This window comes from Phytophthora infestans, genomic scaffold (genome assembly GCF_000142945.1).
Source record: "Phytophthora infestans T30-4 supercont1.44 genomic scaffold, whole genome shotgun sequence".
NCBI classification, from domain to species: domain Eukaryota; phylum Oomycota; class Peronosporomycetes; order Peronosporales; family Peronosporaceae; genus Phytophthora; species Phytophthora infestans.
In genome coordinates this window covers 507,398-535,277 of record NW_003303715.1, presented here as the reverse complement: position 1 = coordinate 535,277, position 27,880 = coordinate 507,398, and the positions used below count along the sequence as shown (strand labels likewise).

The window sequence follows — 27,880 nt, the reverse complement described above, 5'->3', positions numbered from 1 at the left end:
ACTATTATCACCTTAAAAATAACGAACACTTTTAGACTATGTGGACTTGCAGAAGCTCACCTGCAGCTCAAAAACAAAATATGTTTTGCTCAAGCACTGAAGCGATTTTTATTGATCAAACATCCGAAGATATCCGCTGCTTTAAAAAAACTTGTAAGTCATATTGTGAATTTTCGGGATGCAGGGATTTGGAGTTGAGTCCACAATATTGCCGCGCCATTATTGGCAGAAGCTAATGGATCATTAGGCAGGGGTCAATGGATCAATGGATCATTGGGCAGGGGCTATTGGATCATTAGGCAGGGGCCAATGGATCAATGGATCATTGGGCAGGGGCTATTGCATCATTAGCCCCTGCCAATAATGGCGCGGCAATATTGTGGACTCAACTCCAAATTTGAATGTGCGACTTCTTTTTTACTTTTGATATTTTTTAATAGTAATAGTACTATTTTTGATAATAACAGATTCAATAATATTTATGATTTTAATAGTAGTTTTAGTAATTGTTTTCAAAAGATAGCATAGTATTTTAATATCAGCTCGGCAATTTGAAAAATATTAGATACAAAATCATATTTTACGATATTTTTCACTTAAGTACGTTTTTTGCCACCTTACCCTCTGCTGAGGGTCGCAAAAGAACTCTTTCGGCTCTAGAACAGCAGTATGCTTTAAGACTGACGAGTATTTGCTTTAGTATTTCACTGTGACACAGACAAAGGCAATTGAGATGGAGAACTGCAAACGCTTGCAGGTGTTTAATGTCGATAGAGCGCAATCAAGGTATTTGTTCTTGTTCTCTACCGATAGCCTCATCCACAACGTGCGTCTAATAAACCTGCAGGCTGTGACGCTGGAATAATGTGCTCAGCAGTGCCAACACACGACGCCAACCTTGCCACCGCTCTCACAATTGTCCCGGACTCCAGCTAGTCGAACGTTAACGACATCTGGTTGGTGGATTTAAACCGATTACGCAATCTAAAAAAAAAATATCGTACTAGCTAATTTTAAGTTGATATTTAATAATAGTATTTTGTCTCAAAGGAAAATATTAGGTGATATTTTTTTATATTAGCTGGTCAACAGGTGATATTTTCACAATACTAACTTCACGTTTGTCTCGATTGTTCTCGGCACATGCATAGGTACGGAAGTCCCCCTGAATAAGTGTAGCTTGCACTTCATATACCCCATATATATGATCACACGGATTGGGGTCTATTTGATGAACCACAAGATGGCAGTGATTTACCTATGCAAACTAATCAGACGGCACCCTACGCTTATTGAGGCGTACTTGTTTCTGTTATTTTATTTTACATGTACGACGTTCCGTCACGGTCCGTGACTATCAGGATATATTAGTAATACCTAAGTTTTACATTTGTGGTGAGCAAAATGCACACGTTTTTGCTGTAGATAAACTGTCATAACCAATAGTCTTTTCTGATTTTGCTGTTGTAGGAAACAAAATAAAACACATTAAAAGCGGAAATAGTCTGTTTTACCCTTTATCACTGTGAAATTTAATGAAATGAAATGGAAGGGCGACCCTATTCTCCTTAGCTCAACTGTCTCCTCACTTCAAAACCTGCCGACAAAGACGCAAGCTTACGATATGAATACCACAATCACCAAACGCAGCATTGCCACCAATCTAGAGTTCTCTTTGCTGGAACGCCTTCTGAACCAGACTGCAGACGACGTAAGCAACTGCCTCAAGCTGCTTAAGAAAAAACTCAGGAAGCACGACAGTCGCAACCTACCTGGTTTCCACTACCGCAGCACCTGCAAGTATTGTCTAAAGGTCGATATCCGTGTGGTGAAGGAGATGATCTCGGAGATGCGGGAAGTGGCAAAGCGGGTCAGCCAGAATAAAACACCGACCCAGTCGGACATCAATGCCGCTCGTATCACCGCGAATGGAACTGCCGACGCCTTGAATGATTTGGTTAAAGCTGGTCGAACGTACGATCAGAATAGAGGCCGCACAGACAATGAGGTACAGACAAAAATGACCGAAGGCGAAGGAATTCGCGAGAAAGCCGAGACGGTGGAAGCATTGGTGAAGTCAACTCTGCGCGACAACTTCATGGGGTTTGAAGCGTTGGAAACCCGAATCGCAGTTGTGGAGAAAGCACTACTGCCATGGTAAAGAGCTTACAGAGGAAGAGAGCCTTGCGAATATCTTCATTGCTACCGGTATTTCAGTCTAGTCAACACAATTTTGCAGGGTCGTGCCCATCTCCTTCCTCGCAGTTGCAGATACGAAAGTTAAGCTTTCAGCTGGACAAAGCCTAGGCTGTCACCCACGGATGAAGTCTTGATTGAGTTGATACAAGGTGTGGTACAAGCTGCGCTCAACAGAAATTGTCCTGCCTCAGTAAAAACGTAGTTTGCGCTCGTCAACTCTTTAACTGGCACAGATACATTATTTGATCCAACTTACTTTTAAATTTGCTCGTGTTCATCTTCAATCGGTCACTTACTTAACTTCGTGCACTGGGTTGCCAGTGGCAACTTGCCACGCAAAAAAGTGTAGCTAGCTTCAGACTTCATTCTACCGGTTGAACACGGTAAACCACAACATTTTTGCCAGCTGTTCTACCGAATTCTACCGGTAGAACGTGGTAATTCACTAAATTCCCTTCCCGCCCCCCACCGCAACAATGGAACGCTACTCAGAGTGGTCATTTACGGAGACGTTGTCGCTGGACGAGGTGGAGATCCGCGAGCGCCAGAAGGTAGACATGGACGGTGAAGTTTGCATCGTGCCCTACGCACACGCGATCCAGGGCCGCGAGACGACTAAGATCACATACAAGACGATCCGTAAAGTTTGCACTTATCTGGGCGTTCGCTACTATAAGAACCAGCCAAAAAATGTGATGTTGGAGATCATCGCCCAGAAGAAGCTCAAGGGTCAAGTGCCTGAGAGCTACAGGAAGAAGCGGAAAGTGATCGAGAGAGCGCGACCTGTTTGCCAGGATGAGAACAGGAATGAGAATCGAAACCCTACAGCGGAAACTCATGCACTGACTATCAGTGTCAAGCGCCAACGGGTAGAGACAGACGGGTCCATTGCCCCTGGTAACCTCAGTAGTAGTACTAACAACACTGGCTTCCATCTAGTAGGACATAGAAACGAGAACGTCGACCGAGAGTCAGCAGAGGAGACAACAGAGGAGGCTCCTCCACACTCCATCGATGCCAATGAACGGATGGATACAGATGAGTCGAGTACTACGATCCCCGTTATTACCACTAGTAGTAATGCTACCAATACGTTCTTGCAGCCGTTGATACTGGCCGAGGCGGATCGACGTGAGCTGTCTGCCGACAATGGATCCGGGATCCCAACGACCCCGGTGGGACCGGAACCTCCTCGAATCTACGTGGAAATGTCGCTCACCGACCGAGTTGACACGTTCAACTTGCTGCGGCACATTCGTCAGCAGATCCAACATGTCGAAGACGAGATCGCCAGTGCAAGCAACGCGACGCAGATCTCAACTATCAAGACGCAACGTCTGACTGAAGATCTACATTTCTATCTCGCTGAGCGACGATCGCTCATCCAGCAACTCGAAAACTCGAGATACATGTGAAAGCGTACTACGTCTAAAATGTGTAGCCATTTAGCTATAGTTCTTCTTACCACCTAAATGTGAGTTACAAAAGGTGATAAGTATCACTTGTGACTGAATAGTAATGATACATTGACGTTGCAAAGAGGTGAAAGCACAATAATGTTCAGTAGTGTTCACTACACGTCGAGAAGCGAAGCTGAAATTGACGATGCATACTCTCCTGAAAGTACCCAATGCGAACAATAAACCAAATAGCCCATTATTGCTAAACTTTTGCTTAGCTTATTGATCTGTGAAAAATGAAAAAAAAAAAACGATTAGCTCTTTACCATTTTTAAGCTTATTGCAATCCAGCTTCAGTCATCGTAACTTATTGCTTAAATAGCAGCAGATATAATCGAGATGTCACTTTGTTCTATAGGTATACTACTGAGCACGCCTGTGTGATGCTGGTAAAGAATGATATCGACGGAAATGTGATAGCGGAACAAACTCGCTAACGCTGTGATGGCAATGGAAGCCATCGGTCAGCATTGTTAATGAAAGTAACAATTATGACGATACATGCCAGAATCCCCCTGAAGACATCGCGGTGTCGGATGCTTCAATAAAACGTTAAATAGCGTTATTTTAGCATTTGTATCCCTTAAAGAACAAAATGTCAAAGGTTTTAGAGACCTGTCATTTTCAATACATTTTCCCGCTGTTAGCTCAAAAGTCTTCCGCCCTTGAAGCCTCAAAATGGCGGGAACGCTGAGTCGCTTCTTCGCGTCGGCGTCGGACTCTGGGGCGTTCGCGAGCATCCGCGGCGATGCGCTGCTGTTGCAGACCTCACAGACTTTATACGAGCAGATATTGCCGTCCGCGCCAGTCATCGGCTTGGACGAGAGCAATGCGCGTAGCAAGGAGAGCGAACCGGACAAGATTTGGGCCTTAGTGGCCGTTGTGGCCACGGGGATGACGCAGGAGATCAAACAAGAGCAAGTCGAAGAAGAGCAATGCTCTACAACTGTACAGAACAAACTGGAGTGGCATCTAGTGGATTTACTGGCCGAGGCTGGTGTGGGATTGCAGGAATTCCTGCTCTACTTGACGAGTCTCTTCAACCGTCTGCTCTTGGAACCGGAGCTTCTAACAGCCACTACTCTACTTAAAGAGGAGTTTACTATAGCCACCCTTCTGTTCGAGAAGTACCGTGTGCTCTGGGATACACTTGTACCCAAGCAGAGAACGCAGTCGCTATTTCCTAACGATCCCGAGCCAGAGAGCGATACTGAGCTAAATACCGAGCTGCACACACGTACACGACACCGGAAACTCTTTGAAGGAGGCTGGTTGCTGTTCCTATTAGCCAAAAGAAGACTAGACGCGCACTATTCGGGTCTAGGACAACTGTACAACTTGCTATTAGCCACGCTACATTTGGTTCTTGCTAGTGCGCAAGCGTCTCAAGCCTCAGTGGAAGCTGAAGTAGCAGCAGCGTTAAGTGCCATGGGCGCACTGGGAGAAGGCAAGGCGTCGCCCGTCAAGTCGGGTGCAGGAGTAAAGACGAGTGCTCAGCTTCTGGAAGCTCTCTGCGCCGCTCCAAAAGTGGATCCAGCCGATGTTTCACGCGCATCGGAACATCTGGGTTTAGTGTTACAACAACTGCGAGATGAGCAAGTGTTACAGAAACCAGAAGACGAGCATACAGTGCTCAGTGTGACGCTGTTTAGTGACGAAGTGCTGGAAGCGAATGTTACGAGATTGGCGGACAAATACAAGACAGACTACTTGGATGGATGTGGCAAATTAGACGAAACATTCTTTCTAAATGCTCGTGTTCGACGTACTATCATGGGAGCAAATGTTACACAAGCGGATAGTGGAGACAACTCGGTTGATTTGACGGGTGCAAGTCGCAGTACTGCACACGCGATGCTGTCTCCTGTACGGCGCAATATGCTGGCTCGACGACGCGATAGTAATCCTACTACACCAGCTACAAGAGGAATGATGACCCCACCTCGTCATCGCCAGCAGTTCTTCCCACCTAACTCGCCCTTGACGCATTCCTGGCACTGGCAAGGCTCGCCTCGTTATGGAGCAAGTCCAAGACCCTCCCCGGGGTCGATGCGTACGCCGGTAACTGCAGCAGTGGAGACGAATAACTGGGTACGGGAGACGTTGTCTAGCACTATGTTGACGCCTGTTACTCCGCAACTTCGAAGGTTTTTCTCGGATTGTACAGTGGATCCAACGCAGCGAATCACACGAGTGTTACGTGAACATTCGGAGTTGCTATTAGCAGCACGGACTACCGGTAGAGTAACCGCGGGGAGAGTGCGTTTTACTGCTACATTGATGGTGGACGAGCAGGAGGATACAGACGAGAATGAGAGTGCACGGAACATATCGTTCTCATCTGGTGTGGACGATAGTTTGAAGCGTACGAAGAATCTGACGATTGTGCTGTTTTACCGAGTTCTTGAGCCATTGTTACAGTCTGAACGCGAGAGACTACGTACCAATGACTTCTCCAAGCTACTGAACAACGATGTCTTCCTGGCCGCCTTGTTTGCGTGCAGTGCTGAAGTGGTTCTCAAAGCACATTCTCTTATCACGATCTCGTATCCATTCTTATTGGAACATTTGCATGTGAATGCTTTCCACTTTGTTACGACAAGTGAAAGTTTCGTCAAATACGCACCGAAGCTGCCGTCAGCGCTGAAAAAACACATGGGCGATGTGAAGAACCGTATTCTGGACTCAGCCGTGTGGAAATCCGACTCAGCGCTGTACCAGCTCCTCAGTTCGACAACTTCTGCTCCCAATACGCCAAGTTTGACGGATCGGTTGAGCCGAGACGGATCTGCTACGTCTAGTCCAGCGGGTCATGCACCCGTGCTTCGTCTGTTCTACCGGAAGGTGTTATCTCGCGCAGCCTCCAGGATTTATCAGCTCTGCAACTTATTGGGACTGGATTCGACCGATCAGAACCAGATCTGGACTGCTGTGAAGGAATGTATCACGTCACACCAGTACTTATTGAAAGACCGTCATCTGGACTTGATAGTGCTGTGCAATATTTATGCAGTGTGCAAGGTTTCACGTGGGCCGAATATTTCTCAAGCAGCCGCAACAATGTCTTTTAAGCGGTTACTGACATGTTACAAACAACTGAATCGACAGACGCCTGGCAACGGTGAAGGGGTGATTGATGGTATTCTTCTGGAAGACGAAAAGTCTCGTGGAAACATTATCAAGTTCTACAATCGTTGTTACATTACACCGATGAAGGTGTTTATCCTTCAATTCCAGTGTCACGAGTCTCAAATGGCTGCAGCTGATGCTGTTGTGGCTCAAGCTTCTGGAGTGTCTCAGACACTCGTGCCAGGCTTCACTCCTAGGAGAGAAAGTAGCAACGGAAATTTGGGGTTGACTGCCTCTACTTCCGATGCTGAAAGTATCGCCCGAGCAGCGTCTGAAGCTGTTCAAAAGCTCTTCCGAACACCAAACAACTTCAGCTCAAATGACAGAAACAGTGCACTTCCAAGCACACCACCACGTCCTAGTCGTCGCGGAATTCGATCGCCTTTTGTGTCGTCTCCGGCGGTAGCAGCACTGCAAATGTTTACCTCAGCTGAGGTGCTAGCACTACCGGTATCGATGAACCAGACGTCACCCAAACGCGTCAAGTCTTCGAATGTGTTCATGTCTCCACTACAACAAGTTCGTTTGGATCGACGTTCCGAATTGACGCCGCGCTCGCATGCTTTGTACGCAATTGGCGAGAGCCCCGCACGGGTAAGCTACGCATTTGTTTACTTTTGTATTTCTTATTTGTAACATTTTTTTAAATGCAGGATCTGGCGTTAATTAACCGCGCGGTGAACACGGCACCTGCAAACTTAAGGCGAGCTCGTGCACCGAATCTTGTCATGGATAGCGACACTGAACAAGACGTCACTGATGCCACTCCAATCCGCAAGAAACAGAAAACGGCATCATAGGCAAAAAAATGCTCCCATAATTCTAGTTGCACTTTTGTAAGTTACGCGTAATAAATGTTTTTTTCAATGCAAAATTTGTGGAAACAAAAATTATTTTTGTTGTCTAATGTGCTGCGGCTCTGACCCTTTTTTGCCGACTTGTGAGATACACTTGTCAAGCTGCTTCGCTTTTTGTTCACTCAAATTTTGTTCCAATTCACTAGAAGCCGTGGTGGTAACATTTCTCCAAGGAATACACCACGGTCCACTTAAATGTTGGTGACTTCGACTTCGGGTTCGTCGCTTTCGCTGCTGTCTTGACCATGGAGAATAGGGTGCGTGATCTCGTCTTCGCTGCCCATTTCATCGGCCTCAGGGTCGGCGTCGCTGGCGTTCAGACGGCCACGCATTGCTGCGCCTTCCTGCAACTGTCGCACGAGCCATCCTTCGTCCGCCATGGACAAGTCATCGAACGTATCACGAGTCGTGTCGTACGCAAAGCTAAACTCATCAAAGTGGGACTCGTCGTTGGCGTTCGCGACAGTAGAAGCCTTCCGTCCATTGACAGCCTTGGGGTTCTCGCCAATTGTTTCGTCCACATTCATGTTACGAAAATGCTCGTGCACATTCTGCATCAACTCTTTCGTCGGTGGAATAAACGGCGGCTCGACTTCCTTCATCTCCAATTTCTCCCAATTGATCGAAGCAAAGAACGGGTGCGCACGAACAGCATCAATATCAATACGTTCCGCAGGGTCACGAACCAGCAGTTTCTTCATCAGATCAATGGCATCGTCATCGATCGGCGGGTACTTCTCGTACTTGACATCAGCAGTCTGAATCTTCTTGTACATCTGGGAGATATTAGCGTCGAAGAACGGAGTGCTACCAGTCAACATCTCGTACAACAAGATGCCGTAGCTCCACCAATCCGCTTCCATTCCATACTGGGGTTTCTGCGTAAGTAGTTGCTCAGGAGCAATGTACGCAGGGGAGCCAGCAAGTGTTCCAGCTTGAGAATAGTTGTGGCTTCCCGGTTCTCCTTCCAGACGTAGTTGCTTGGAAATACCAAAGTCCACAAGACGAATGTTACCCGTCTTGTCCAGCATAATGTTGTCTGGTTTCAGATCACGGTAGATAATACCATGCGCGTGCAGGTACGAGAGCGCGATCGCCAGTTCCGCGGCGTAGAAGCGAGCACGTTCCACGGAGAAGCGTCGTCCACTGCTGGTCGACACATTCGGGTCCATTTTCGAGGAATGCATATGCAAATACAAGTTTCCTCCTTTGTAGTAATCCATGCCGAGATACAACTTGGTTTGTGTCTGAAAGGCAAAGCGCAAGCACGTGAGGAACGGATGACGCACGCCCGACAGGATACGTCGCTCCTTTAGAGCACTCTCGGCTCCAGACTGCTTGTCAATGATCTTGATAGCAAAGTATTCGTCCGGAATCAAGTGACGCTGTACCAGCACCACCGTGCCGAAGCCACCTTGACCCAGCACACCCACCACGTCAAAGTCCGAGAACGACAAGGCCAACGAACGTTTGGTAAGACAGTACTGGTGGAAACACGCCGGGTGCTCTGCGACAGTCATGGGGTTGGTCGTCACACGACGAGTCCTGGAAGTCGACGAGCTGCGTTGACGGAACGACAACACGATGCGAGAAATACGTCGAGCAGGAGTGAATGTAATCTGCAACCCGAACTTGCCTTCCGTGGTGGACCCAGAGACCGTATTGATAAGACGATGTCCCGAGTATGCGAACGCGTGATGGTCATCATCGTCTGCCTTGTGTGCGACCTCCTCGTTCACATCCGTGGCCAGTAAATACTTGCTCACATACAGCGCTGCGAAGTGCACGAAGCCTTCACGTCCATGGTAGATACCCTTGAATACACACGACGGTTGAGTAGTCTCGCGTGTCTCCATGTCGAACAACAGCTCGACGTCCTTGCTCAGTTGGCGGAGGAATGAGGGCAACCGCTCGATGACGTTCTCAGGTGACGTCCCGCTTAGAAGGTGCACGAGATCAGCGAGGAATTTCTCTGCAAGATGCGTCGTAATCGACGATTCGAGCGACACTACCTCGTCTGCAGAGCGTGGCGTAGGCGTTGGCGGCACGTCACCACGTGGTCGTCCATGTTGCAGCCGGGAAGCCTCTCGAGCGGTGGTGTTGTGCAAGCTAAGCTGCATCATTTGCATCCACATGGCCTTCTCCACCGCCGAGGTGGCCACAAAGTGGATCAAGTTGCCATTGCTAGCCAAGAAGCTGAAGCCCAGCTCTTCCGGCTTGAGTTTGGAGCCGCCGAAGCCCGCGGAAGGAAGAGAGCTTAGAATCTGCTTGATAACCCAACGACCACGATGTCGCTCCTTCGCCAGCGCATGGTTCTTGGACTTGTAGACCGAGACAGTCCGATTCTGCAGCGTGATGTAGCGTGGCGTCCAGCTCTTGACGATCTTGCGCTGCTTGTACAAGTAGCCCTCCCATTCTACTTCCTCGGCCGTGATCGTCTTTAGGTCGATGAGGTTGGGCGTCGACATGGTGTTGTTGCTTTTAGGTCTGCTATTTTTGCTGCTGCCTAACGAGGCCGAGCCGAAGTTGGCCGTCAGATTAGAGCCGCTGCTGCTGCTCGTGTTTCGCGAAAGCGACGGCCGCCGGCTGCGCGGCGTGCTGGCCGCCGTGCTGCCGTTGGTGGACGGCCCGCTGATGCTGGCCTTGCGACGGCTCGCGCGCGACGCGGACGTGAGGCTCGAGGCCGATGGGTTGCGCGACATCATGCGCGCCTCTAACATGTGCGCCATTGTTGAACGGGGGGAGTTTTATACTGTGAGGCCAAGGCGGAATTGCAAGAGTGATGGTCTCTCGTCCACTGACGAAGAGACAATCGGAGAAATGAATTGAAATGAAACAGGTGACAGACAGACCCCTCAAAAACTGACAAAAGTGTCGCGGCGTGCTGCGTCGCGCGTACGCTCCTGTTGTTCTCTCTTGTCGCTCGCTCTTTTTGCTTTCTGGCAGTACGCGCCCAACAAACAACACGCTCACAGCTGGGGGAGTGCCCGCAAAGCCAGCGCTTTGTCTATTCTCCAGTACATACCGGTTTGATGCAGTAGTGTCAGTTTCCACCAAAACCCTCTGTAAAAAACTAACGATGTTATCAGGGATAGGCGTTGATTGGTTGGGATAGAACCGGTTGTTTTAGAAAGTTATTTACGTGTGGACCACATAGGACAGAGTCCGTGCTTACGAGTGTTCTGTGGTGCAATCAGCGAGGAGCACGTCCGGTGGCGAAAGCCACCTCCTCTTTTAAGCTTGTCACCCGTCGAATTCCATCAGCTCAAGACTTGAGTCAAGTCGATGATGGCATGCGGCTGGCCATACAATACACACAATACATGTATCAATGCTTGAATGGAGCCATGGACATGCGCGGCATGGTGGCCACGGTGTGGCCGACTTGAATGTATCAAATTAAAACGTTGTACTGTATCCGAAGTGCGTGGCAGTGGCAAGTGGTATTGATTTGCATCGCGCAGCAGACCTGACCTCGGTTAAGTCACCTTCAAGTTCACATTTACCCCAAAGTTTGGGCTGAACAGCTTGGCTTCCTCAACGACTCGCTGCTGTTCGTCAATGGCGAGCAGCAGCACCATCGAGTCGACTCGGTGTTGCCGAAGTCCGAAGGGAAGGAATCAGATACTCAGCGATGGCCGTGTGTCCTCCTGGGTCCTAAGTTCGCCGCCATGTTTCGATAAAACCAGCATCGTCACTGACGTCAGCACGAGTCTCAAGCAAATCAAGCGGGGCAAACACAAATCGGCTGTTGGTTGCCAGGAAATGTGAAGGCAGATGGCTTTTTACAGTGATGTACACACTGAAGCATGTAAGGGTTCTGCTTGACTTTCCTGATGACTTGCAAGTTGCATCGCAAGCTGCAGTGCAATGTGCATACACCGACGAGAGCCGGAGGCTTGCATCAACTCTGTGCGTTGGGACAATGGGCTCTGATATTTTGCGCGGGTGACGCAGTTGTGTCCGACTGAGCGAGATTCGTTTGCTAGTCCATTGCGGCGCTGTAGGTCCTTAACGACGGCAAAAAACTCGTCTCCTGTTCGCCCTCATAGTATTGTTTTCATAAGTACAGGCTCTGAGTTCTTTTTGCACGATGCTGTTGTCTACGAAGACCGACATGACAGTTTTAATCGTTTGTTGAAGCTGCTTTAATCGAGAAAGACGGAGCGGCCTTGTTGAAGCTGTTGGTCAGCAAGAGAACGGCAACTTGAACTTGCCACGTCATTTTGCAGCAGATCGATCTCAAGTCGTTCTGTCACTTGCAGTGTCTTCAACATCGCCCGCCAAAACTTCGTTCTTGCAGTTTTTGCGGCCCATTTGAGCGATCGGACGGGCAGAAGTCGATGTGAAGTCCAAAGTCAACCTTTGGGCCGGTAGCAGACAGCACAGTAGCGAATTCTTGCATGTGTCGTGCTGCTGTAGCTGAGGACCGATATGAGGTAGTCGAATGCTTTGTTTGGTAGTGTTGCGACCAACTTTTGCTAAGGTCGCAGTGCAAACTGAGTTCACTTTGTCAGGCTGCATTTCAGGGCGTTTGGCGTGCTTAAAAAACTCTACAGCTGGCGGCGTTGGATACGGGGACATCTCCCAGACTACCGACGGTATTAACCGGACCCAACTCGGCTTTAATCGACGTGCAGAGGGTTTCAACAGTCGATGCCTGTCTTCTCCCTTTTGGAGAGCTAAAAGTCTTCTCGATTCCAAAGTAACAGCTTGTGTTTTCTTGAGTGTCCGGTATTCATCCAAAAACGCTTCGTGGTTTTGATTAAAGATCGACATGCGCCGAGGCGTGGGAGGAGCTTTACCTGGACGCTCTGGCAATGCGTAGATACATGTTTGAGATCGATGAGTTACACGAGGGCTCTCGTGACTGTCTTGGTTCGATACAACGTTGTTTGAGCACGATGCAACGCGTAAGCACACAATGCGTGGGCTCTGACGAGTGAGTAAGGCTTTTCGGATCTTCTTCCGTACAAGAGTACCTCGGATGAATGACTGCACCTTGACCGCACTGGCGACTTGTTTGGACACCTGTACGGGCTTTACATGTACAACAGTTGCAGGGGTTATTGCTTGACGTTGCTGTTGGTGTCGACGAAAACCCTTCTGAATCATCGCACTCGTTGTCCTTCTCAGTAAATGCGTTGTCTGAGGAGTTGATACGTTACGGGGTGGCGTCTCTGGTTGCTGTGGTGGACGCGGGGACACAGGGGTACTTAACGAGTAGCTAACAGACGGCCTAGGTTGGGATGGAGGGCGTTTCTTTAACTCCTCGACTGAGTCATCTCGCTCTTTGGAATGAGTTGAGTCCTCCTTTGAATGGATAGTAGTGTCCTTTAGATGGCTGCTCGGACCCTTCTCGTTTCCTCTTGGCTTGGATTCTTCGGGGGTCCGAACCATGCGTTGCATAGTTATCATCGATTTCATCCGTTCGCGTTGCCTTTTAAACTTCTCCAGCTCCTCTGCAAACTTCTCAGCTCGTCGTTGACGTCTGCCTCTGAACATCGCTTGTAAGCGCATCACAACAACTAACACGCCTAACATGTCCTTGGTCGCCCCTGTTTGAGTTGGTAGTCTTGTAATGGTAGCACGACGCATGTAGTGGTCTGTAAACTCAGCTACATCTGTAGGCAGCACCATTTCAGCTCCGATACTGCCAGTGTGGGCTGTGGTTGTGCCATTGAGAGCGTTCATGAGATCCATGGCCTGTTTTGCCTTTTCCTCGCGAATTTTGGCATGACTACGGACGCTCGCAAGCTTCTTCGTGTTGGTGTCTATAGTTTGCTGTACGTACAAAGCAAAATATTTATCTAAGTGCTTCCTTAAAAGAATACCGTGAATGCTTTAGCGCACCGCAATGTGTATGGTGAAGTGCATTAGTTTCTGTTCATCCTTGGTCGAAAACCCTGTTTCCACCATTGCGTTGACACTCTTGAGCCTTTGCAGTCTGACTTCGGTGCTAAACTCGTCCTTGATATCTTGTGGGGTTGCCACTCGCTCTGTCGTATCTAAACGGTTCAAAAGCTGCTTATCCGCATTAGCTAAATACTTACCATAAGTACGTTGGATTCCAAACCTGAATTACTGCGGCAGCTCGACGGTGCATAATGACAGGGGCACAGAGGATCGAATCCACCTGCATGTCTTTCGGCACGTCATAGTCGCGGTGGAACGCGCGGTGCTACACATAACAATATATCATTATAGATACCTTCAGTGCTGTTGCAACCGCGCTTTGGGTCGTACCGGGTTGGCCTCTTCCATGCGGAGACATCGTCTCTGGAGGAAGCAAGAGCTTACCATCCCCATAACCGGCGGGAAGCTCGCCAGTGGTGACGCGGTCACGTTTTCTTTCCTAAACGCAGACGAACTACTCTTGCTTGCTTCACTTGGTTGCTCGCTCGATGAAATTTGTGGCTCGCTGCCATCCTCCGTTAGCTGGTCTTTTGGTTGAGCAGGGATGACTTTCTCATGGTAGTTCACGACAATCTGAGGTCTCAACAGGTTAGCAGGCTTGTCGTAGATGTATACAATGCAGCGCTGCGCTGGAATTGAACCCAGTACATCCGTAGCTACTTGTGAAAGTGCATCCCGCAGAGACAAGTCGGATTCCATGTCGGAGAGCAAGGATCACTTGTTTGTTCATGTAGCCATTTTTGGAAATGGGTACAGGAGAAAGGGTTTTATGCTAATCATCATAACGCCGCATGCGATGGAGGAGCTTCGTCATGTGCACGGTGGGTTCGCTACCATGACGGGCTGTTCGTTTTCTCCGTGGCTAACTGAAGATCATTAGTGGAGGTCTGCGTGAAGCAGGAGAGCGTTGCTGACTACGAGCAAGTGGGTGCAGCTGTGGCTGAATATCTTGGCGCCACCTGCTCTCTCTTCGCCAAGGGTTAATGAGTTTTTTTTGCGCCTTGACATTTGTTATGAAGTTTTAATGATCGTAATATGACACAGGATCCTTGAAATTACCTGAGGAGCTGCCGCTCGCAGCACATGTGGATCGGATTGATGTGACGGAGTTTGATGGCGAGGAGACCAGTGAGGCGGGTGTTCCGAGATCAGAAGCTCATTTGTTCGTACACGTGTTTAAGCTCAGTGATGTACGTGGCTGCACCCTGTTGCATAAAGACTTGAAAATCGCTAATGTGTTGTGCAGGAGCCTCCGGCAGAGGAAACGGCTGACGATGAGGACGTGGCGACTTGTCAGCAGACGATTCTGCCTGCGACGAGCTTTGACGGGCTTTGGGATTCGCTTATCTTCGACACTGGAGTGAAGCGAAATGTGCTGGACTATGCTATGACCGCAATGTTATTCTCAGATTCCAAAGTGAACCCGCATATCATATCATGGAACCGAGTCGTGTTGCTACATGGCCCACCGGGAACGGGAAAGACAAGTCTGTGCCAAGCACTGGCCCACAAGCTAAGCATTCGTCTCTCATCTAGGTTGGTGGCACATCAATTGACTTGGTTGGATATTTTTATTCACTGGGGAATGATGTAGATACCCGAATGCAGTGCTCTTGGAGATCAACGCCCACAGTCTGTTCAGCAAGGTACGAAGCATTCTTTTGCTAGTATTTTTTTCTTTTTATCATAATTCTAACGGCTTCTATCATTTGTAGTGGTTTTCAGAGAGTGGGAAGCTCGTGATGAAGCTCTTCCGTCAGATTCAGGAGCTGGTGGAGGATGAGGAGTCGTTGATCTGTGTTTTAATCGGTGAGATTGCATAGTACTATGCAAACAGAAGTGGCTTTGTATGTAACGTTAGTTGTACATGTAGATGAGGTGGAGTCACTTACGGCAGCTCGAAAGTCTGCTTTAAGCGGAGCGGAGCCGTCTGACGCGATTCGCGTGGTCAACGCATTGCTAACGCAGCTGGATTCGTTGAAGCGACACTCAAACGTGTTGATCCTCACTACGTCAAACATCACCGAAGCCATCGATGTGGCGTTTATCGACAGAGCTGACATCAAGCAGTACGTTGAGCCACTTTGAGAACTAAATGATCCTGACGAGTTAACTTATTTCATATTGTGTCAGATATATTGGACTTCCGTCGTGTCACGCACGTTATGAGATTTTACGGAGCTGCATTGAAGAGCTTCGACGTGTGAGAATACTACAGCCTAGTACGCAGCCTCTGTTTGCTTACCAAGAGCTAATGCGAAGAAAGGCTTCGAAAAAACGCATGGTGGACCAAATAACGAGTCCTCCAGGTAATGAAGAGCTGGAGTTGTCAATGGAATTGCGACAAGCTGCAAAAATGGCCGAAGGATTCAGTGGCCGCGCACTGCGCAAGCTACCGTTCCAGACACACGCCTTCTTTGTTCAGGTACGCAAACTTGAAATTTGATTTTATATTTGCTAAGAATAACTTTCTCATGTTTCAGACGCGAACTGCAACTGCTTCCGAGTTTATCGACCACCTGATGCAGACCATCCAACGTGAAAATGAGCAGAAACTCCAATTAACCACAGGATAGATGACTGAGACCGACATCCTTCCAGATGACGTAAATATTCTGGTTAAAATTCAGAAACTGCAATACCGGCGTCGAACTAAATCTTCCTCTGCTGCGTTTTCTCCTCGTTTGCCTATTTTAAACTGATGTTGAGTGCCTTCTCTTGCCATCATTCGCATTTCATTGGCTTTTAGTACCTCGGACGCGATCCACGACGTTGGTAATTGCCTTCGAGCTGCATCCGTCCAGCATCAGCCAACCGACTGCCACTCGTAGACGAGCTCATTAACTTGCCATCTCGGTACTCCTCTGTGATCGTCTCTGTGCGTCCATCTGCATCTGTAGTTGTCGTCGTCTTCTGCGTGATCACATGACCATTACGGTCGGTAAAAGTCGACGACGAAGAGCTCGAGCTTGTGGAATAAAATTCACCTGATCCACCAATGTCGCCAAATCCATTACTAAAGAACGGGTCCATAATAGACGTACCCATATTGCCGAATTCTCTGCCCATTCCCATCACTCCAAAGCCCGTAGACCCAAAGAAATCGTCATCAAACATTCCACGTCGTTGGGATGATCCTCGACGTCGCCCAAAGAATGCTTCAAATGGGTCCTCGCCGCCAAAGAAAGCATCGAAAATGTCTCGTGCATGTTGCGTTGAGAAGCCTCTATGGCTATGGAACCCAAAGTGTTCATCATGAGCTGGAACTGACCCATCCAGCCCTGGTTTGCCGTATTTCTCATAAACTTTCCTCTTCTCTGAGTTACTCAACACCTCATACGCCTCGCTGATCTTCTTGAAAACCTCCTCGGCGCGTGGATTCGAGCGGTTCTTGTCCGGATGCCACTGCACGGCCAGCTTCCTGTACGCACGCTTAACGTCGGACGCGGAGGCGGAGCGCGGCAGGTTCAACACCGCGAAATAGTCGTCTGATTCCAAATGAAGATCCATCTGGTTACTCTCTTCTGATTCGTCCTCGCCAGTGAGGTCAATGACAGGCTTCTGCTGCTTGGCAGCCACTTTCTTCGGTCTCGTAGTGGGACGTTGGCGCTTAGCAGCTTTGAGGCTTGACGGGTGGCAAGACATTTTCAAGAATGATGATCGGATTGGCCAACGAAGCGGCGTTCTAGAATTCCTTACAAACATCAAGTATATTAACCGGTTACATAACGACATGACCGGTCCCATGTTGAAGTGGAAACGTACATAATATGCACGTCAATTTCATTTGATATCCAAAAATGAGGGCGCTAGTGGCGGTGCATGCGGTGTGTAGTCTTCTTGTGTATGGGGACGAAGTGTTCGAGTTCTATGGAGACTCGCACTTTGAGTTCGGAAGACAAATGGGACTGCAATTCCGGGACAGAATTCAGGACCGGATGCGGCTTAATACGAAGCTCCAAACTTCTACCATTCGCGAAGACGATACTAGGACGTAAAGTGCTGGATCGATACCTACTGACACACAGAGCGACGTTCCCCGTTAGTGACTTAGCTTGCTATTGCTTCCCTGGTTAAAGCGTTGCTAATTGAAGCGTTGTTTTGATGCTACAGCAATACGTCGAGGAACTGGAAGGTATAGCAGAAGGCAGTGACGTGCCGTTCGAGACTATTTTCATTGAGAATATTGTAGAGGAATTCTCCAACTCATTCCCCCCGAGTTTCCAGAATGGAAATTTTCCTACTGAATTGCGTCATCTTATTTTGAGATGCTCGGATATTGTCTTGACAAGCTCGGAGATGCATGTGGTGGCTCATAATGAGGACTGTGGCGCGGTGGATGTTAACCGCACGGCAATCGTTATTGCAAAAATTGGAGATGAAGCCAAATTTGTTGCGTATACGTATCTGGGAGATCTCCCATCGGGGGCATTCGGATTCAACGAGAACGGCGTTGCATTCACACTCAATTGTACGTAACCATTTTTTTTTTACTTTTTTGAGAAAGGATAAATGAAAACTCATTGGTGGTTCGGTGAGAAGTTGTGCAGCCGTCCGAGATTTTTATTGGTGGTCTTGGACGAGGATTTATATCACAAGATCTCCTGACAGCTGAAAATGCCGATGACGCGATTGCAATCATCACTCGAGAGGGTCAAGCTGCTGGTCATAACTTCCAGTTAATGGACGTTCGAGCCAAGCGTGTGTGGAATATCGAGGTGGCGTCATTCAACCGGCATTTTATCTACGAGTTCAAGGACAATGCGAGTGCTGTGTCTGCGGTCTTTCACGCTAATCAATACCAACGGCTTCGGATTGCGCAGCCTCCGTATCAAAGTAGTCTCCATCGACTACGTCGCTACAGTGAGTTGACGCCACCTACGAATGTGGATGAGGCGTTGACAGTGCTCGGCGACCAGGAAGATCGATCATGGCCGGTGTTTCATGATTCTCTGTCCCATAGTCGAGGCGATCTGTCGGGTTGGACGCTCACGACCATAGTCTTCGATCTAAGCAAAGGGAAAGCTGTGTCATTTTTGGAAAACCCCGTACATCGTCCTCAACACCTAGTATGGGACCTTTTCAAGTTGACTGTGCTGCCAGCAGAGGCCAATAAAACACTATGAAACGTGTGTATGTACATATTGAAGCCATCGCTTTAGGAAACAAAAGATGTCGTGGTTCGGGTGCGCACGCCATCTTTCCGTGGCAAGTAGATCAGATTATGGTCGCGAGCACAAAACATGACCATTAAATGCTGTTGTACATGAATTCCAGCAACTTGTCATTTGCCCTTTTGACACAACTTGATTACACAGCTCCACGTGCCGCATCATGCGCCTCCGCTACTTTCTACTGTCAAGTGTCGTCCTAGCTACGACAGTTCATTGTCCCGCTGATGATCGGAGCAAGACTCCGACGTCAATCGTTCGAGTTGAATTCACCACCGTCGACGGCAAGAACGCAACTAAAAAAGTGGCGATAGTGCTGCCAGCCGAAGATCTCGACGATATTCCACAAGATGATGGGCTTGCTGCCACGGACGAGAGAGCGTTCGTGAGTCCATGGATAAAAGATGCGGTAAAGGCCTTCATCGAGAAACCTCTGCATTTTCTGCTAGCTTTGATTAAGATTCGTCTGGAGGTGCATGTCATTTAGAAGCTCTTGTAAAAAAATAGGTTATAAGGGAATGAAGTATTCCCTGGAACGAATAATACCCAAAAGAGTTAACCTATTACATGTATATTCGTGAGCACCTTATCCATTGTGCTCAAATAGTGGTAATCTTGACGCCTTCATCCCTGGCTAGAACAACCGCTCCGTCTGCACTGAGTTGCTGATACTGACGCCAATTGTAGTGAAGAATGCAACGCTTCTCGGCTCGCTCAATAGCTCCAGTAACCCAATCAGCCTCTTCCTGCTTCGTAAACTGCAACAGCGACGTTCCCAGAGCCCGAGACGGAGGACGTTGCTGACCAAGGTACACGCGAGCGAGCAGAGACGCCGCCGGATGGGCCTGCTGACCAACTTCACGGAACCACTTGAGGATATCCACGTGATGATACAGCTTCAGTAAGTTGTACTGGCCCTTGTCGAACAGGTCTGCTCCCTCACTTGCAAGAGTGTCCCATGCCACATACACTTGCTGCCATTCGCGCCAAGCTCGAGCCTCGTCCTCAGCCACAGCATCACTTGAGCGTCTGCCACTACTCGTAGTCGACGCAGCAGCAGGCGGCTGGTTCTTCGGTCCATCCACCATCAAGAGAGAACTCATCTCATCGTCCTCATCCTCTTCCTCCACCTCTTCTTCAGTACTGGAACTCGCATCACTCGGTCGAGCAGCAAGCAGCTGGAAAACAGCTCGATGCTCCTGCCGCAAAGCTTCTTGAGCGCGACGGAGCACACGAGTGTCCGAGACGAGATCGCCAGCCTTGGAGCTGATACGGGGGTCCAGCAACATGGCTTTGATCTCATCGTCCACTTCACACACGGATGTAGGACTCGCCAAGTGCTGCGTGATCAGCTCTCGAAGCTGTTCCATGCATTGACGACCTGTTGACGTAAACATGTCCACCCGTTTGGCCTTGCGTCGTGCTGTCCATTTCTCGGAGGAAGAGCCAACAGCAGCGTCGTCCTCTAGAGAAAGACACTTGAGACTGGAGACACTGACTGTAACCGAGAGCAGACGTCGGAACAGAAGCGCATAGGAAGGCGCCACTGCTCCTGGTCGTAAGGCCACGCGCTCTTCGAGACGGAACTGCGTCAGGTGGTTCAAAATGGCTTCAATCTCCGTCACAGTCTGCCAGTCGTCCATGGACAGTTGCGTCCACGCCGTCTCCAACTCGGGCTCCGCTACTGTTGGTCTCATAGACGACTGGAAGTACAAGCAGTAGGCTCGGTATCGACAGCAGCTGACTCGCAACAGCTCGGCCATTGCACCAATCGACGTCAAGGACGAGAGTGCGAGGGCGTCGATGGATGAAGCCGAAGAGAACGTCACCTGCACAGCGTTCCTAGCCCCGATTTCCGTCAGCATATTCGCTCGGTCAGGCGCCTCAAAGTACGTCAGAAGCTCTTGTAGTAATCGGACAAGGCGACGAACACTCGTCTCTCCACCGAAAGAGCTCGTAGGTCCGACACCCAGTGCATCGACCACGCAGTGACGCAACGTGCGTGTCAATACATCCTCGTGCTCGTCCGTGGAAGCTTCGTACCCTTCACTAACCGCAAGACTCGACGGCGAGGCCTCCACGACATCCACGTGGAACCGCGCATACTTCGAGATGGAGGGGATGCCGTACGTGTCCGACACAGTCTGGGTCACAAGTTGGTTCACTTGTTGACTCCAACTTCTCGGCACTTGCTTCGCTGCCAACACCAAGTCCACTCGACGCCACTGCGAGTCAATGAACCCAACTGCCACACTAAGGAACGCCTTCTCCTGGTTCGACACAACGTCGTCTCTCGCTCCATCTTCGGCAGTAGCTCCATCGATAGGTCGGAACTCGTGTCGAAGCGATAGAAACGGCAGCCCCAAAGCAGCTTGAGACTCCGAAGCTAGATACAAGTCCAGAAAACCGCTAAACTTTATAAACTCTTCCTGCACTTGAGCATTAAAAGTCGACGCCGTCGTCAACGCTGAGATAGCTGAGTTCGAGAGCTTCAATAGTTGCTGCAAGGAGGCATCTTGTAGCACGGACACGGGCAAACCCGACGAGATGAGCCACGTCCTGACGTGGTCCGTCGTCTTGCCGGGTGTTCGCTTCCGTGGCGATACTCCCGTTGTCTGCGTTTTAACCACAGAAGTGACTGGCACTTCATCTGCCGATGCACCTTCCCGGTTCTCGTCAGGAGTAGTGGCGGATTTCTTCTTGGGGCCAGGCGTTCGCTTGGCTCTCTTCTTCTTTGGTTCGTTCGGGCCATTGGCAGCTTTCTCTACCAACGCTTCTCGTTTGCGTTGCTTATAGTCGGCAATGGTGACGAACTCGTCCGGATGAACGCGTTGCATGTGCGCCACGGCATTCGTGGACATCCGTTGACGCATCAGAGCGTCGCGCCACGTGACTGTTCGCTTCGACGTGGCCCGCATTGGTGGAGAGGCCGAACATAAGACGCAGATGTGAGTGTACGGGTGATCGCCACTCTTTGGGTTCGAGAGGGGCGTCGTCAACTTATGAATGAACTGCCAAACGGGAAGGTCGGTCTGCGGGCTGTGCGCGACAGATAATGGGATGCCGTGTCGGTCGGTGGGTTCACCGGCGAGAGGGTCGGGAGTCTGGGAGACTTCGCTCTTTGCGTACAAGACGTCGGACGCGTGATGTCCCTGCATGATTAGCGGATGAATCGGTAGTACTGCGCGGGTTGTCGTGAGGGAATTGCTACTGGTGGGGAGAATTTTGCAAGATTTTGCTTGTTTTTTTTGTGAAAGACTGAATAGTAAAACCAAGAGTCGCTCTTACTAATATTAGCAAGACCAAGACAAGCAAATGCAAGTAAAATTTGGCACGAGGCTCCCAATTTTACAATGAAAAGCCTTAGCCCTATATTAGAATGCGTGCTTCTACATCGCTAATAATTAGAAACTAATAAATATTTTAATAAAATATTCTGAACCAAAATGTGCAAAATATTATTTTTAAGTCCTCTTTTTGTTTCTAACATTTATAATTGAATACGCGGTGTTACTACTAATACTGCATGCTGATACAGTACTTAAAATTCGTACACGAACATGAATTTTTTAGTAGTACAATACGCATTCCATGGCATCATTTTGAAGGACTTTGGTACCATTTTGCAGAGGTATATTTCAGCCTGAGATTAAAATTTTCAGGAGTAGACTGCCAGCATCAAGTCGTTGTGATCGAATGCAGCAATGAGTAATACAGCTTCGCAACGCGACTGCTTTACCTGTGAGGGTTGCTCTGTACTACGACACCCGTTCTCGGCAAAGTACTACTAGAATTGAAAACTTAAATACCATGTATTTCATGCCCGATGATCAATTGTCTTCAGTAGACAAGACTTATTCCAGCCCAGACACAGCTGGAAGCCATCTCCTTCAACGCACAACCATTGCTACAGTAAGAAAAACGTCGAATGTATCGTCCTATATTTTACTATCTACTGTATACTCAGTTGAAAGACAATAGGTTTGGCACCGACATCCATGCGATTCAGCTATTTACTGTTTGCTGCGAGCAGTATCCCAGCTGCCACATTGCATGGTATCGCTGATGGGCAGGTCTCAGTTTCAAGCGGCATCCAAGCATCGATCGGTGATAGCCTCGCTGATGGGGAAAGAAAGACTGCAACACCAACTGTCGACGGCTACAATGCAACAACAAAAAATTGGTATCAATAAAGATCTCGACAGAATTCAACATGGTGCTTGTAGGTCTGCAATATCCCTCCCTGCGGAGGTTTTAATTTAAAATAAAATTCCATTTTCTGCTTGAACGAGCTTTTAAGAGAATGAAGCATTCCCTGGTACAAGAAATACCCAAGAGAGTTAACCTATTATGTATGAAGACCTTCTTCACTACCCTCAAATAGTAGTAATCTTGATGCCTTCATCCCTGGCTACAACAACCACTCCGTCTGCACTAAGGCCCTGATACTGAAACCAATTATGGCGAAGAATGCAACGCTTCTCGGCTCGCTCAGCAGCTCCAGTAACCCAATCAGCCTCTTTCTGCTTCGTAAACTGCAACAGCGACGTTCCCAGAGCCCGAGACGGAGGACGTTGCTGACCAAGGTACACGCGAGCGAGCAGAGACGCCGCTGGATGGGCCTGCTGACCAACTTCACGGAACCACTTGAGGATATCCACGTGGTGATACAGCTTCAGTAAGTTGTACTGGCCCTTGTCGAACAGGTCTGCTCCCTCACTTGCAAGGGTGTCCCATGCGACATACACTTGCTGCCATTCGCGCCAAGCTCGAGCCTCGTCCTCAGCCACAGCATCACTTGAGCGTCTGCCACTACTCGTAGTCGACGCAGCAGCAGGCGGCTGGTTCTTCGGTCCATCCACCATCAAGAGAGAACTCATCTCATCGTCCTCATCCTCTTCCTCCACCTCTTCTTCAGTACTGGAACTCGCATCACTCGGTCGAGCAGCAAGCAGCTGGAAAACAGCTCGATGCTCCTGCCGCAAAGCTTCTTGAGCGCGACGGAACACACGAGTGTCCGAGACGAGATCGCCAGCCTTGGAGCTCATACGGGGGTCCAGCAACATGGCTTTGATCTCATCGTCCACTTCACACACGGATGTAGGACTCGCCAAATGCTGCGTGATCAGCTCTCGAAGCTGTTCCATGCATTGACGACCTGTTGACGTGAACATGTCCACCCGTTTGGCCTTGCGTCGTGTTGTCCGTTTCTCGGAGGAAGAGCCAACAGCAGCGTCGTCCTCTAGAGAAAGACACTTGAGACTGGAGACACTGACTGTAACCGAGAGCAGACGTCGGAACAGAAGCGCATAGGAAGGCGCCACTGCTCCTGGTCGTAAGGCCACGCGCTCTTCGAGACGGAACTGCGTCAGGTGGTTCAAAATGGCTTCAATCTCCGTCACAGTCTGCCAGTCGTCCATGGACAGTTGCGTCCACGCCGTCTCCAACTCGGGCTCCGCTACTGTTGGTCTCATAGACGACTGGAAGTACAAGCAGTAGGCTCGGTATCGACAGCAGCTGACTCGCAACAGCTCGGCCATTGCACCTATCGACGTCAAGGACGAGAGTGCGAGGGCGTCGATGGATGAAGCCGAAGAGAACGTCACCTGCACAGCGTTCCTGGTTCCAATTTCCGTCAGCATATTCGCTCGGTCAGGCGCCTCAAAGTACTTCAGAAGCTCTTGTAGTATTCGGACAAGGCGACGAACACTCGTCTCTCCACCGAAAGAGCTCGTGGCTCCGACACCCAGTGCATCGATCACGCAGTGACGCAACGTGCGTGTCAATACATCCTCGTGCTCGTCCGTGGAAGCTTCGTACCCTTCACTAACCGCAAGACTCGACGGCGAGGCCTCCACGACATCCACGTGGAACCGCGCATACTTCGAGATGGAGGGGATGCCGTACGTCTCCGACACAGTCTGGGTCACAAGTTGGTTCACTTGTTGACTCCAACTTCTCGGCACCTGCTTCGCTGCCAACACCAAGTCCACTCGACGCCACTGCGAGTCAATGAACCCAACTGCCACACTAAGGAACGCCTTCTCCTGGTTCGACACAACGTCGTCTCTCGCTCCATCTTCGGCAGTAGCTCCATCGATAGGTCGGAACTCGTGTCGAAGCGATAGAAACGGCAGCCCCAAAGCAGCTTGAGACTCCGAAGCTAGATACAAGTCCAGAAAACCGCTAAACTTTATAAACTCTTCCTGCACTTGAGCATTAAAAGTCGACGCCGTCGTCAACGCTGAGATAGCTGAGTTCGAGAGCTTCAATAGTTGCTGCAAGGAGGCATCTTGTAGCACGGACACGGGCAAGCCCGACGAGATGAGCCACGTCCGGACGAGGTCCGTCGTCTTGCCGGGTGTTCGCTTCCGTGGCGATACTCCCGTTGTCTGCGTTTTAACCACAGAAGTGACTGGCACTTCATCTGCCGATGCACCTTCCCGGTTCTCGTCAGGAGTAGTGGCGGATTTCTTCTTGGGGCCAGGCGTTCGCTTGGCTCTCTTCTTCTTTGGTTCGTTCGTGCCATTGGCAGCTTTCTCTACCAACGCTTCTCGTTTGCGTTGCTTATAGTCGGCAATGGTGACGAACTCGTCCGGATGAACGCGTTGCATGTGCGCCACGGCATTCGTGGACATCCGTTGACGCATCAGAGCGTCGCGCCACGTGACTGTTCGCTTCGACGTGGCCCGCATTGGTGGAGAGGCCGAACATAAGACGCAGATGTGAGTGTACGGGTGATCGCCACTCTTTGGGTTCGAGAGGGGCGTCGTCAACTTATGAATGAACTGCCAAACGGGAAGGTCGGTCTGCGGGCTGTGCGCGACAGATAATGGGATGCCGTGTCGGTCGGTGGGTTCACCGGCGAGAGGGTCGGGAGTCTGGGAGACTTCGCTCTTTGCGTACAAGACGTCGGACGCGTGATGTCCCTGCATGATTAGCGGATGAATCGGTAGTACTGCGCGGGTTGTCGTGAGGGAATTGCTACTGGTGGGGAGAATTTTTCAAGATTTTGCTTGTTTTTTTTGTGAAAGACTGAATAGTAAAACCAAGAGTCGCTCTTACTAATATTAGCAAGACCAAGACAAGCAAATGCAAGTAAAATTTGGCACGAGGCTCCCAATTTTACAATGAAAAGCCTTAGCCCTATATTAGAATGCGTGCTTCTACATCGCTAATAATTAGAAACTAATAAATATTTTAATAAAATATTCTGAACCAAAATGTGCAAAATATTATTTTTAAGTCCTCTTTTTGTTTCTAACATTTATAATTGAATACGCGGTGTTACTACTAATACTGCATGCTGATACAGTACTTAAAATTCGTACACGAACATGAATTTTTTAGTAGTACAATACGCATTCCATGGCATCATTTTGAAGGACTTTGGTACCATTTTGCAGAGGTATATTTCAGCCTGAGATTAAAATTTTCAGGAGTAGACTGCCAGCATCAAGTCGTTGTGATCGAATGCAGCAATGAGTAATACAGCTTCGCAACGCGACTGCTTTACCTGTGAGGGTTGCTCTGTACTACGACACCCGTTCTCGGCAAAGTACTACTAGAATTGAAAACTTAAATACCATGTATTTCATGCCCGATGATCAATTGTCTTCAGTAGACAAGACTTATTCCAGCCCAGACACAGCTGGAAGCCATCTCCTTCAACGCACAACCATTGCTACAGTAAGAAAAACGTCGAATGTATCGTCCTATATTTTACTATCTACTGTATACTCAGTTGAAAGACAATAGGTTTGGCACCGACATCCATGCGATTCAGCTATTTACTGTTTGCTGCGAGCAGTATCCCAGCTGCCACATTGCATGGTATCGCTGATGGGCAGGTCTCAGTTTCAAGCGGCATCCAAGCATCGATCGGTGATAGCCTCGCTGATGGGGAAAGAAAGACTGCAACACCAACTGTCGACGGCTACAATGCAACAACAAAAAATTGGTATCAATAAAGATCTCGACAGAATTCAACATGGTGCTTGTAGGTCTGCAATATCCCTCCCTGCGGAGGTTTTAATTTAAAATAAAATTCCATTTTCTGCTTGAACGAGCTTTTAAGAGAATGAAGCATTCCCTGGTACAAGAAATACCCAAGAGAGTTAACCTATTATGTATGAAGACCTTCTTCACTACCCTCAAATAGTAGTAATCTTGATGCCTTCATCCCTGGCTACAACAACCACTCCGTCTGCACTAAGGCCCTGATACTGAAACCAATTATGGCGAAGAATGCAACGCTTCTCGGCTCGCTCAGCAGCTCCAGTAACCCAATCAGCCTCTTTCTGCTTCGTAAACTGCAACAGCGACGTTCCCAGAGCCCGAGACGGAGGACGTTGCTGACCAAGGTACACGCGAGCGAGCAGAGACGCCGCTGGATGGGCCTGCTGACCAACTTCACGGAACCACTTGAGGATATCCACGTGGTGATACAGCTTCAGTAAGTTGTACTGGCCCTTGTCGAACAGGTCTGCTCCCTCACTTGCAAGAGTGTCCCATGCGACATACACTTGCTGCCATTCGCGCCAAGCTCGAGCCTCGTCCTCAGCCACAGCATCACTTGAGCGTCTGCCACTACTCGTAGTCGACGCAGCAGCAGGCGGCTGGTTCTTCGGTCCATCCACCATCAAGAGAGAACTCATCTCATCGTCCTCATCCTCTTCCTCCACCTCTTCTTCAGTACTGGAACTCGCATCACTCGGTCGAGCAGCAAGCAGCTGGAAAACAGCTCGATGCTCCCTGCCGCAAAGCTTCTTGAGCGCGACGGAACACACGAGTGTCCGAGACGAGATCGCCAGCCTTGGAGCTCATACGGGGGTCCAGCAACATGGCTTTGATCTCATCGTCCACTTCACACACGGATGTAGGACTCGCCAAATGCTGCGTGATCAGCTCTCGAAGCTGTTCCATGCATTGACGACCTGTTGACGTGAACATGTCCACCCGTTGGCCTTGCGTCGTGCTGTCCATTTCTCGGAGGAAGAGCCAACAGCACGTCGTCCTCTAGAGAGAACTTGAGACTGGGACCTGACTGGACCGAGAGCGGACGTCGAACGGAGCGCATAGAAGGGCAATGTCCTGGTCGAAAGGCCGCCTCCTCAGAGGAACGCGCAGGGTTGAATGGTTCATCCCG

The 27,880-nt window shown here is 49.3% G+C and overlaps 9 protein-coding genes across 9 annotated transcripts; 4 read left to right on the top strand and 5 right to left on the bottom strand.

Annotated features, from left to right (window-relative positions):
- Positions 1-2,675: 2,675 nt before the first annotated feature.
- PITG_16463 (uncharacterized protein) lies at positions 2,676-3,679 on the top strand (the record flags this gene model as incomplete). Its single annotated transcript, XM_002897450.1, has 2 exons — positions 2,676-3,096; positions 3,142-3,679. 2 exons carry the CDS (start codon positions 2,676-2,678, stop codon positions 3,612-3,614), a joined length of 894 nt encoding a protein of 297 aa, XP_002897496.1.
- A 641-nt stretch (positions 3,680-4,320) lies between these two features.
- On the top strand, positions 4,321-7,588 carry PITG_16462 (uncharacterized protein; the record flags this gene model as incomplete). Its single annotated transcript, XM_002897449.1, has 2 exons — positions 4,321-7,382; positions 7,442-7,588. The coding sequence occupies 2 exons, from the start codon at positions 4,338-4,340 to the stop codon at positions 7,586-7,588; spliced, it is 3,192 nt and encodes a 1,063-aa protein (XP_002897495.1).
- Positions 7,589-7,756: 168 nt separating this feature from the next.
- On the bottom strand, positions 7,757-10,374 carry PITG_16461 (protein kinase, putative; the record flags this gene model as incomplete). Its single annotated transcript, XM_002897448.1, has 1 exon — positions 7,757-10,374. One exon carries the CDS (start codon positions 10,372-10,374, stop codon positions 7,837-7,839), a length of 2,538 nt encoding a protein of 845 aa, XP_002897494.1.
- A 3,115-nt stretch (positions 10,375-13,489) lies between these two features.
- On the bottom strand, positions 13,490-13,948 carry PITG_16460 (uncharacterized protein; the record flags this gene model as incomplete). The annotated part of the gene is made up of 3 exons (XM_002897447.1): positions 13,490-13,669; positions 13,722-13,826; positions 13,892-13,948. 3 exons carry the CDS (start codon positions 13,946-13,948, stop codon positions 13,490-13,492), a joined length of 342 nt encoding a protein of 113 aa, XP_002897493.1.
- Positions 13,949-14,357: 409 nt separating this feature from the next.
- Positions 14,358-15,649, top strand: PITG_16459 (thyroid receptor-interacting protein 13; the record flags this gene model as incomplete). Its single annotated transcript, XM_002897446.1, has 7 exons — positions 14,358-14,382; positions 14,442-14,489; positions 14,606-14,751; positions 14,808-15,097; positions 15,156-15,207; positions 15,277-15,370; positions 15,435-15,649. 7 exons carry the CDS (start codon positions 14,358-14,360, stop codon positions 15,647-15,649), a joined length of 870 nt encoding a protein of 289 aa, XP_002897492.1.
- A 327-nt stretch (positions 15,650-15,976) lies between these two features.
- PITG_16458 (uncharacterized protein) lies at positions 15,977-17,206 on the bottom strand (the record flags this gene model as incomplete). Its single annotated transcript, XM_002897445.1, has 1 exon — positions 15,977-17,206. One exon carries the CDS (start codon positions 17,204-17,206, stop codon positions 16,307-16,309), a length of 900 nt encoding a protein of 299 aa, XP_002897491.1.
- Positions 17,207-17,431: 225 nt separating this feature from the next.
- On the top strand, positions 17,432-18,687 carry PITG_16457 (cysteine protease family C45, putative; the record flags this gene model as incomplete). Its single annotated transcript, XM_002897444.1, has 4 exons — positions 17,432-17,450; positions 17,562-17,602; positions 17,675-18,032; positions 18,104-18,687. The coding sequence occupies 4 exons, from the start codon at positions 17,432-17,434 to the stop codon at positions 18,685-18,687; spliced, it is 1,002 nt and encodes a 333-aa protein (XP_002897490.1).
- A 597-nt stretch (positions 18,688-19,284) lies between these two features.
- Positions 19,285-21,890, bottom strand: PITG_16456 (uncharacterized protein; the record flags this gene model as incomplete). The annotated part of the gene is made up of 4 exons (XM_002897443.1): positions 19,285-19,835; positions 19,920-20,486; positions 20,568-21,337; positions 21,395-21,890. The coding sequence occupies 4 exons, from the start codon at positions 21,888-21,890 to the stop codon at positions 19,332-19,334; spliced, it is 2,337 nt and encodes a 778-aa protein (XP_002897489.1).
- A 1,218-nt stretch (positions 21,891-23,108) lies between these two features.
- On the bottom strand, positions 23,109-25,667 carry PITG_16455 (uncharacterized protein; the record flags this gene model as incomplete). Its single annotated transcript, XM_002897442.1, has 1 exon — positions 23,109-25,667. The coding sequence occupies one exon, from the start codon at positions 25,665-25,667 to the stop codon at positions 23,109-23,111; it is 2,559 nt and encodes an 852-aa protein (XP_002897488.1).
- Positions 25,668-27,880: the final 2,213 nt, after the last annotated feature.